At 36.4% G+C, this 11,094-nt stretch overlaps 2 protein-coding genes across 2 annotated transcripts; one reads left to right on the top strand and one right to left on the bottom strand.

Annotated features, from left to right (window-relative positions):
* The first annotated feature begins 1,579 nt into the window (after window positions 1-1,579).
* LOC133852478 (uncharacterized) lies at window positions 1,580-3,836 on the top strand. Its single transcript, XM_062289243.1, has one exon. The coding sequence runs from the start codon at window positions 1,715-1,717 to the stop codon at window positions 3,614-3,616; it is 1,902 nt and encodes a 633-aa protein (XP_062145227.1). The 5' UTR covers window positions 1,580-1,714; the 3' UTR covers window positions 3,617-3,836.
* Window positions 3,837-7,869: 4,033 nt separating this feature from the next.
* LOC133852480 (gibberellin receptor GID1C-like) lies at window positions 7,870-10,814 on the bottom strand. Its single transcript, XM_062289244.1, has 2 exons — window positions 10,483-10,814; window positions 7,870-9,441 (listed from the first exon to the last, which is right to left on the bottom strand). The coding sequence occupies exons 1-2, from the start codon at window positions 10,519-10,521 to the stop codon at window positions 8,449-8,451; spliced, it is 1,032 nt and encodes a 343-aa protein (XP_062145228.1). The 5' UTR covers window positions 10,522-10,814; the 3' UTR covers window positions 7,870-8,448.
* Between the last annotated feature and the right edge of the window lie 280 nt (window positions 10,815-11,094).

Below are 11,094 nucleotides of genomic sequence, written 5' to 3'. Positions count from 1 at the left end.
TCTCTCCTAAGACAAACAAAAAGACAAAAATGACCCTAAATTTTTTTGAATAAAACAAAAATGTCCTTATAAATTCCAAAAAAAAAAACTAGAAACATTATTTTTTTTTTAAAAAAAAAAAACAAGTTAAATAAATTAAATAAAAAACGAAAAGATTTTTTTTTTTAAAAAAAAAAAACAAACAAACGAAAAAAAAAAGCCAGTTGTTTTATTAAATTAAAAAAAAAAAAACGAAGAAATAACTGAAAATTATAAAAATATTTTTTTAAAAAAAAACCAGTTTTTAATTTTTATTATTATTTTTTTTGTATAATTTTTTGTTATTTTATATTTTTTAGTTTTTATTTTATTTTAATAATTTTATGAAATATATTTTTGCCATTAGGGGAACATTGACATTTTTTGGTAGTTTAGAAGGGGACATTGACACAATTGATAGTTTGGAGGGGGACATTGATAATGTGGTGATAATTTAAGGAGATTATGTGTACTTTTTCCATTCTATAAAGAGGGATGCTGTAAACCCTACTTACCTTCCATCTACTCCCAACAACCCCTCATCTGCTCAGAACAAGTGGGTTCAGTTATCCCCGCTCTATAAAAGTTTTTGAATTGCTAGTCATTCATCTCTTGAGGTATTGGAGATAAGTAAGAATAATTAATAGGGTTAAATACAATTTTATCAAGTTTAAAGACTTTATTTTTCTCCCTTGTGGTTTATTTTGTATTATTGATTGTACTTCATTTACGACTAAAGATAAAAACGATATTTTAACCTAACTTCCGTTTAAAAATTGATGGAAGTTTATGTCAACGCCTAAATTCATTTCAATTTAGAACAATAGTTTTTTTTTTTTTTCCTGGTTTGAATGAGTATTATGGTGCATTTGGGAATTGCGAAAAAATGTAATTTTAAACCAAATTGCAAAAAAATAAACTGTTTGGAAATTGCGTTTTTAAAAAAGTTGAGATTTGAAAAGACAGAAAACTGTTTTTTTAAATCACAGGCAAGTGGGTGCTTTTTTGAAGACATATAATTTTAAAGGCTAATCTAAAATTTTAAAGGTCAAATTAAAAAAAAAATTTAAAGAAAATATCACTATATTTCATTGCATAAAACAAGCATACAAACTAAGACCCAGACGGCCCTAAAAAGCCAGAGACAGCTTCTCTGAGTTCACAATATTATAAAGAAAATCTGGAATAAAGTTAGCCTAAATTCTATCATGCCAAACGCTTAACTATATTTTTAAAAATTATTTTTTCAAATTACACATTTTAAAATCGTTATTTTTAAATCGTACTTTTTAAAATCGCAAACTCAAACCAACTCTTAAATCTCACAACAATCAAATGGAAAGAACTCTTCTTCCTTTTTTCTTTTTCTTCAAATAATATGATCGAGTTTCTCTCTCTTTTTCCCCTTCATTTTTGTTTTGGTTACCACATTCCACTGAAGGGATGCCCCACAACAACCGGCCCTACAAGATCCCCAATCTTTTCAGCTTTCTAAAAACCTCTCTTACAATTCCCAAAAAGTCCTCAAAAGCTGGGCCCCAAAATTTGAATCCTCAAGGCAACCCTCCATAGTCCATATCCTCAAACGATTTGAATCTCACATTTCCACCATAAAAGAGCCCTAGCAAAACCCTAGCCCAGATATCCATATCCCCAATCCAATTTTCCCTTTCATCACAGCCTCAAAAAAGAAAAAATGGCGAAAAAGAAAGTGACCCGTCAAGCCAAAGAACACAAAGAAGAAGAAGCCGCTCAAACCCAAGACCAAAGCCAAACCCACCAAGCCAAACCCATGGATGATGAGCCTTCCAAGAAGCTCCAGAACCTCAAGTCCCTCAACTCTCTGCTTCTCAAAGAAACCTTTGAGCGTAGACAACAGATTGAGTCCTTGGAGCAGGCCAAGCAGGCCTTGGAGGCAAAGTTGACTCGCTCTGGGAAGGAGAAGAAGGCGCTGGAGGCTGAGTTGACTTGGGTGAGTGAGGAGAGTTTTGGCTTGGAGTTGGAGAAGAGTGTGGTTTGTGCTTTTTGGGAGACCCAGATGGTTGAAATAGGTGCTGGGTTTGATGGGTTGGTGAGAGAGAAGGGTGAGATTGAGAAAGTGAAGTGTGAAAGAGAGGCTGAGATTGGGTTCTTAAAGAAAGAGGCCAATGAGCAAGTGGCTAATCTTGAGGATGAGAGAGGTAGGCTGAGCCGTGTGTGCCGAGAGAGGGATTTGCTTAAGAATGAGATTGATGGTCTGGTTCAGGAGTCAAATGGGTTGAGAGAAAATGTGGTTGAGATGGAGAAAAGAGACAAGAAAAATGTGGAAGAGATCGAAAAACTGAAAGTGGAATGTGAAGGGTTATTGAATGAAAAATCGGAGAGAGAAAAGGCCGTTGGGGCCTTGAAGAGGGAGAAAGAATCGGTCCAGGGGAATTTGGAGCAGTCGGTGGGGGTGATTAACAGTTTGAGAAGTGAGATTGAGGGGGTTATGAGGGCGAAGAGTGAGGTTGAGAGGGAGAGAACTACGCAAGAAGTCCAGATTGGTGAACTGGAGAAAGAAGTGAGGGAATTGAATGGGATTGTAATGACTTTGCGGCAGGAGGAGGAAGTTTTGCGCGCAAAAGTTTTGGAGTTGGAGAAAATGATTGGCGAAGCTATGGATAAGGAAAAAGAGATGGTAATGGAGATTAATATGTTGGTGGAAGAGAAGAGGGAGAAGGAACAGAATATTGAGAAGTTGAAAGATCAAAGGGATTCGGTTCAGAGGATTTTGGATATGACTAGCAAGGAATCAGAGGGTAGGCTGCAAAGGATCGAGGAATTGATTCGAGAGAAAAATGAGATTGGGGAAGTGAAGCTTACCCTAGAGAGTGAAATTGTTGAGCAGAATACAGAGGTTGATAGACTAAGGAATGCTATATCTACATTGCGGGAGTCTTGTAGAGATGAAGAAGAGAAGAACAAACAATTAGTGTTTGAAGTTGGTCGCTTTAGGGATGCTTTTGATCGAGTTACGCTTGAGAAAGATAAGGTGCAAAAGGGTTTTGATGAGGAGAAAAAGAAAGTGAAAAGCATGGAGGTAGTGGTTTCAGAGAAGGAGAAGAGGATTGAAGAAACTGTGGAAGAGTTGGGGCAGATAAAGAGTGAGCGTCAGAATCTGATTGAGAGAAATAAGGCGATAGAAAGCCGTGTGGAAGTTTTGATGAAAGAAAAAGAGTTGGTGCAGAAGAAACTTGTTGAAGCCCAACGAGGAATTGATGATTTGAGGGCTAAAATGGAATCAGCAGGCATCAATTCGAAACGGGCATTGGGCATGATGAAGAACACGGCAGCATTGGTGTGTCATTCTACGGATGATAGGGATAGTAAGGAAGAAGTGGTTATCAATGAGCAGAAGCTAGAGGAAGAAATCCAACCGTATGCGGTGGAGTTGGACACCATTAAGAACGCTTTCAGAAACAAGGAGAAGATGGTGGAGGATATGAAGAAACAGCTTGATTTTCTCCAGAACTCTGTGGCTGAGGCACATAGGAGGAAGAGTTTCTGGACCGTGGTTTCTTCTGCAACTACACTTGTTGCTGCAGCATCTGTTGCTTATGTTGCCAGAGGACGCTGAGCAGTTAAGTTTTTGGTTTTTATTAGGACAAGTTGCTGTTGGTTCTGGGATCAACTAATCAATTTCCAGTTGACGAGAAAACTAATGTCGTTTTGGTACTTTTTCGACTACTAAGATAATAATGTTTCTCTTCCAGCTGCAGATATTACTATCTTGGAAAATCAGTTTAACTGTTTTTTTTTTTTTTTGGTTATATGAAACAATCGTTCTTATGATGTTAGCATATGTCCTTCTTCCTACTATGTTTTCTTTTGATGTTATATTGTTTTTTGTTCTTTGAGAAATAGGTAAAAACGCATCCTAGAAATTTCGTCTATTCTAATGTAACATGCCATCATATGGATGACTATGAAAGAGAGGCTGCATTATCTTAAGCTATATAAAATCCATACAGCGTCAGTCCTTTGCATAGGATTGTTGTTCCAAGTTTCCATGTCACAATTGGTTGGATATTGATTCTTTTTTTTGGATCAGTCTGATATGTATTCGCAATATGTCAGTGCAAATGCTATTACAATTTATTTGTTATTGATGGAAGTACATAGATTGTTGGGTTAGGCGTACAGTGACATTGTTTAAGTATACAATTATCTGGGTTTGTTATGTTATGGAACTTAAAATTTGGAGAAAAATCTTCATTTTTGCCGGTTGTTGATGTGTATATTTTTATGGGTTTAGTCGTGCAATTTCTGAGGCAATGAGACAAAATTATAGTCTTTTTATCTAGGTCTGGTTTTTCTTTTTGTTAGAGGACAAAGTTAATCTTGGCAAAAGATTAAGTAAACTGCTCATGCATTGATGATGTTATTTTGTGCTTGTAATCTTGTCTAATTAGAAAATATTATGATTCCGTTTGATAATGTGTTTCGAATGGTGTTTTTTGTTTGAAAAAGTGTTTTGATGTGACGTAAAGGTGAATATAATTTTAAGTGTTTTGTGTTTTTGGTTTTTTGCTGTAGTTTTTGTTTTAAAAATAGAAAACGAAAGGGAGAAGGAGAATGGTTTAAGAAACAAAGCTTAAATGTCTTTTGATTGGTGCTGCAACCATAACAGGGGATGGTGTTTAACAGCTTTGTCAATGACATCAACAATCAATTGTTATGAGTATCATCCGTATATATGTAAATATGATAAAAATTTGCTGTCAAACCATGCTTTCTCCCAGGTTATGTTAACATTCGTTCTAGGCTTTCTTCATTTCTCATATCCCTTCCTGCTAATTAAGTTGAAAAAAAAGGTGGAAGATGAAAGGGTAAGTTGGAGAGATGTAGGAACCATGTCTTTCAGCACTCTTAAATTTTTCTTACGTGGGAAACCAAACCACTCTTTGCTTTCTTATTCAAATAAACTCTACAATACTTCTATTTTTTTTTTCTATATATCATTTAAATATTTTTTAAATTAAATATTAGGGGAAATAAAAGAAAAAGAAACCATTTAAATATTGTTTTAAATAAATGTTTTAGCTTTTTTATATTAAAATAATGTTAAGGAATTCACTTTTATTTTCCTAGATTTAAGGTACAACTTTTAGTTCTTGGTATTCTTTTAGTTTATGGAACAACAATGAAATCTGTTTCTAAGAGATTTTTTATGAGTTTTTCATACATTTAGGTTAGGGAATAGGTTTTAAGGAAATTGATGTTACTGCTCTACGTGGCCTTTGCTTCTTTATTTTCTCTTTATAAATTATTATTCATTAAAAATAGAAAACAAAAAACTGAGCCTTTATTTTTTTAACTCCTTTTTGGGTCATGGGCCATTCATTCTTAAAATACCAATCAATTGGTAGACATGAAGGCTGCAAGTATTCTCTGGAGATGAGAAATGCACAAGAGTCCAATGGATATCTTGGTCCTTATTGTTGTTGTAAACTTGTAATTTCTCTACGTTGTAAATGAAAATTACAACTGTGTATTTTAAATTTGCTGACATTATTATTTCCTGGCTTTTCAAGATCATAATAATCCTGCCTTTTTTGTCTGTTATTAGAAGCTTTGGACTTCACATCTTGGCTACTTGATGATGATAGCTGCTATTCCACTTTTCAGTATTTCTGTATCTGTACTTGTTGGTAAAATCATTTAAAATATTTGTCACATCAAAGAGAAGAAATAATCACAGGCATAGGAATCCTAATTGTAGTACCGACAGCTATACAAACAGATCACCAAGAAAGCTGTATATTTAGTGTTTCTGCATGATGCAATGAATTCAGAAATGTTCCCCCATTATCCTATGAAGACAAAATTTAGTTGTAAAAATTTATGTTGCCCCTTCTATTTTTTGTATTTACTTTCATTAGTAAAGGAGTTTACTATAACAAAGGGTGCCGACAGATATACAAACACAGTACCAAGGTAATAGTAAATTGAGTGATCTTCACAATGCTATGAACTTAGAAATGTGTCTTGATTTTTCCTAATAAAAGATAAATGTAGTTGTTTTCCTTTCCACCGTCACATTTATTTTTCATCAACTTTCTGTTGGGGGGCATCAAAGAAAATCTTATAAATTTCATTAAATAAATACAGGAAAATTCTCTGTTCAAACTTGTTTCCAACTGACTAATTAATAGCTGCATTTGCTAATGTGTCCTGCTTCATTATGTTCTCTTTTTATATGCCCCTAGTCCAAAACAACCGTTGCATTTATTATCAATTGTACATACCTACTCCAGCAATACCCTTCTTTCTGCAAAGCATTAACAATGCTTGTCTCTGCTGAATTTCATTGCTTCCGAGCAGCTAAAGCCTTTGCGACAGATGGGTCGGACGTATATGGTTTTATGGAGTATGTTGATGCCAACACTTTTTTTCTGCAAAGCATTAACAATGCTTGTCTCTGCCGAATTTCATTGCTTCCGAGCAGCTAAAGCCTTTGCGACAGATGGGTCGGACGTATATGGTTTTATGGAGTACGTTGATGCCAACACTTTTCCCTTGTGACATTGTGATATGCGACAAGTATAAAAAAAAAAAATCCTGTAGGTTCAACCTTAATCAATTTTTTTTTTTTTTTTTTTTCCTGTGTTGCCAAAGCATTTATATGAGTGTAAGGTATAGTTGAACTAGGGGCTCAAAAGTTTAATAAATATGGCTGCATGTCATTTTCAAAAGCTTAGCTGTTTGTTACCACTATGCAAGTATTCTTTTATCATTGTGAAAGCAAATCTCAACAGCTAAAAATGGTCACTTCTCATGTGGTCCCTTGGAAACATCCAAATCCCAACCACCGCTGTATTGAGTGTTTCCCTTTCAAAGCAACCCAACTTTTGTATTTATCTGGCATCCTAAGCTCTAGATTACTCATTTAGAACAGGAATTCAAGGACTAAAACAAGGTTCAATCAATCTCGCTCAATGGCCAAAAATAGACCACCTCACTTTGTTTAATTGTTTTCAATCATTCCTCAGACTGTATTCATACCCTTTTCGTGTCAACTCTCCTCCTTTAGCAAGGATTTCTACGTGAACAGATTTTTCAATCCATGAAGCAAACCTTCTTCCAGCTATTTTAGGTTTAAATAATCACTTTCATGCACCTTCAACTTCATCACCTCTCTTGCAGCTACAAATGAGTCAACTGTTATGCTTGTTTAGTGAATGAATAAAGAAGATCAAGTTTGACTTATGGACCTGTTAATAAACAAGTCAAGCTTGAGCAAAAGCAAATATAACTTCATTAGAGAGGTGACAATTCGTGTTCGAGTCGGCTCAACTCGGCTTTGCAATCCTTTATTCATTAACATCTTCCGAGCTCAAACTATTATAGTTGATCATATTCACCATTCTTCCTCGTTTGGAAAACGAGGCCAAGAAAGAGTGAAGTTTATAGGAGTTTAGTAACCAAACTTCTGTCAAAAAAAAATGCCAACCATTAGAGCTGCATGTTACTTGCGCTAATCGTCAAAACTTCCACAAATCCCCATTCCTCTATAAAAGTACTTGAGGCGAAGGAAAAAAAAAAACCCTAGACAAAGCTTGAATTAACTCAGCTCTGTCAACTTTGTCTCATGTCCCGTATTTTATTCACCCACAAAACCACATTGCTATGGAATCTGCCAAACACATAATTCAAGTGTTAGACACATTTGATTGTGTATTCGAGGAATATAGAATGGGCAACTCCAAGTCAAGGCATTGTCAATGTTTATAAAAGCATTCTTATGTACAGTTGCCAAGTACACTGTCAAACATGAGCACAACGTGGAGAGAACAACCCAGAAATGAGAGGGACGGACCCAAAAAAACGAAGGAAACAGCCAATAAGCAAACACTTTATATAAGCTAGAACATATGTACGAACATACAGGATCACAATACCATGGACATTTTTCTGTCCATGTTTTAAAATTAGAGAGAGAGAGAGAGAGATATCTAACACTAGCGAGGCACCGATCCCAATTGATCGGCCACCAAATGTTACCCCCACACTCGTCTTCCTCCCCTGCGTTGCTGGAAGGCATAATATAATATGGGTAATCTTAGATTTGGTGGGACTGCTAAACTTAGTCAGGTGGCTCCTGCCGCCATGAAAACTTCATCAAACCAATACCATAGATGTCCAGACAATAGGATATCCACCACAAAAACATCTTGATCCAGCTACATGCTGAACCGTACCTTCTGCACCCAACAATCAAGCCCAGCCCTCCTGATACCAAGAAGAGAACCAGGCCCCAGGAAGCAGAGTCTGAGCGACGCCGATGAATAAAAAAGTAAGTAGAATTACTACACAATCTTTATATACTGCACACAACCTCCTACGAACCCCAACTGGGCAAGCATTTGTTACAAATGGCTGCCTGTAGGTAAAAAGTTAAAAAGTTTATTAACAGTCAGAACTCACAAAGTTACTTATCTCATCCATGACAGTATAGAAGTGACTGTTATTAGGCAACAAGTAAAAGCCAATTGTTGCCTGCTCCAGATATAGAAGTTTCACTTCTTGGCCAGCCTTCTCAAGTCCCTTGACATAAGCCAACTGCCAGTCCTGAATAAGGTCTAAACCAGCCACCACAACAAGGCTCTTTGGGAACTTAATTCCTTCCAGGATTTTACCCTTGGGACCAAATGGGTTACATGCTGGATGGTCTCTATCTTCCCCTTCAGGGAGAAATGCTTTCCAATACCAGTCTCGGTCTTGGATCGTGACAAAATATTTTCCATCAAATCGCTTTTCAGATTCAGTCCTCTCTTCCCCACCAAACATTGGGTTGAGCAGTATATTGCCCAAAACTTCAATATCTGACTCTACTGCTCGCGAAGCAACATGATGTACAATGTTACCTCCAGAACTATCACCAGCCAAGTATATATGAACTTTTGAGTCCTTACTTTGAAGCCATGACCTCGAGTTAACCCACTTAAGAGCTCCCCATCCATCTTCATAAGCACATGGGTATCTATTTTCAGGTGCTCGGCGATAATTCACAGAGACCACAACAGCCTTACAAATGCCCACTAGTCGGCGACAAAGAGTATCATATATAGCACTGTTTGCAGAGGAGTGAGCAAAGCTTCCACCATGAAAAAAGATAATCACTGGGACAACCTCGGCAGTCATAGGCTTCTCAAGATCAAGAAGGTTTAACTGAGATTCTCCATCTTGGGCTGGTCGATAGATCCGGCTAAGGAGGCTAGTACTACGGTCAATAATCACATCAAATGAGAAAACCCCATCAACTGGCTTTGCATTTGCTGGTACTTTCCGATCAAGGAACTCCGCTAAGTGCCGGTTGAAAGTGCCATCAGGACGGCGAAGAAGATTGTAAGCCAACTTGAAGTTGGATATCAGGACCCATGTATTCAGAGGTACAACCATCTTTGTACAAAATAAAGTTAAAAAAAAAAAAAAAAAAAAAAAAAAAAAAAAAAAAAAGGAAAAGAAAAGAAAAGAAATATCAGAAAATTTCACAATTCAGCATAACAGGTTACTATGAACAAAAATAGTAAAATATACCTAACTGCAATAAGTCCCATTCAATTTAATCTTAAAACGGAATATGCAAACTGCTTCTTTCATTCGTTTCATATATATGAAACAGATTTTCTTTCCTTCCTTTCTATTTTTGTTTTTGGCAACAATATGCAACTGATTCAGAAATCAACAATAACAGTAGGCACTAAAATCCTAGCAAATCCGCAAACTTCGACAATACCACAAAATCTTCAAATCAAAATTATATTCTCCAGAAATTCAGCTAATACTCAACTTTCCAGAACAAAATCCTAAGCTGAACACCTGCAAATATGCAGAAAACCACGTTGACCATTTGATCTTCACATCCAAGTGAAGCCCAAAACTTAATTAAAAACAAAACAAAACAAAAATCCAGATTTTTATAAATAAAATCAGAAACCCAAGGCACCCACCAAGTAATGAAGACATAAATGAATTAATGTAGAGCAAAGACCCATTAGCATATTCTTATTTGATATCAAAACCCGAGGAAGAACTGCCCCCAAACAGACCAAAATCAGCGAAAAAAATAATAATCTAACTTTCAAGAACAAAACCACAACCCCGTAAACCAAATCCCAAGCATCAATAACGTTAAACAAACCCATATCTTACCTCAAAGTCCCAAATAAAACTGCCCCAAACCCAAACTAAAACTAGCAAAAGAAAAAAAGAAAAAAGAACAGAAATCAGCTTTCCAAGAACAAAATCACTAGTCCAGAAACCTAATACCCACCCCCAACCCCCCACACCCCCCCCCCCCCCCCCCCAAAAAAAAATATATATATATATATATATATCAAAGAGCTTCCATATTTAAACACATAAGCATCAAGAACTCTGACCAAACAAACAGACGCAATCAAAATAATCATCAAACTAAATATAAATTCATTACAATACCTTGGACTCGTTGAGGTTGACTTCATTACTCCCAGCCATCAAAACTGGTCCTTCAAAAAGAGCTCGATAGAAAAACCTCAGGAAAAGACTCCAATTATAGATCCTTCCAGAGAATCAAAGAAACCCCACTTCACAAGCGCTCACAAATTCAAAACCCAAACACAAACAGGCACTTAAATCTTATTTCCGCTCTCTTTCTCTATAAGAACACTTGCTATAACCCATTATTCCAAGCAAACAGCCCCTAGTCCCTACACTTTCTTCTCTCCAAGATAATGTTAAATCTCGGTGCAATAAAACAGACACGGAGAGAGAGAGAGAGAGTGTGTGTGTGTGTGGGGGGGGGGGGGGGGGGGGGAGGGGGTGAATGATAAGAACAGCAGGCGTACGTTAGCAAACATGTAAAGACAAATGCTAACGTACGACGGGGGCCAATGAGGACGAGAGAGACGACAAGCTGAGCGGCCGAAAGAGAACTGTGGTGTGGGACCCACCCATCTAAACTATAATTATTTTTACAGAAACTTTCCCTTCTTTTTTTTTTTTTGTTTTTATGTTTTATTTCTGACGCATTAATTAAACTTTAAAAAAAAAATGCAATTTTTTTTCTTT

Source organism: Alnus glutinosa, chromosome 12 (genome assembly GCF_958979055.1).
Source record: "Alnus glutinosa chromosome 12, dhAlnGlut1.1, whole genome shotgun sequence".
NCBI lineage: Eukaryota > Viridiplantae > Streptophyta > Magnoliopsida > Fagales > Betulaceae > Alnus > Alnus glutinosa.
Note: the sequence above shows the minus strand (reverse complement) of the source record. Positions and strands in the feature narration are given on the sequence as shown.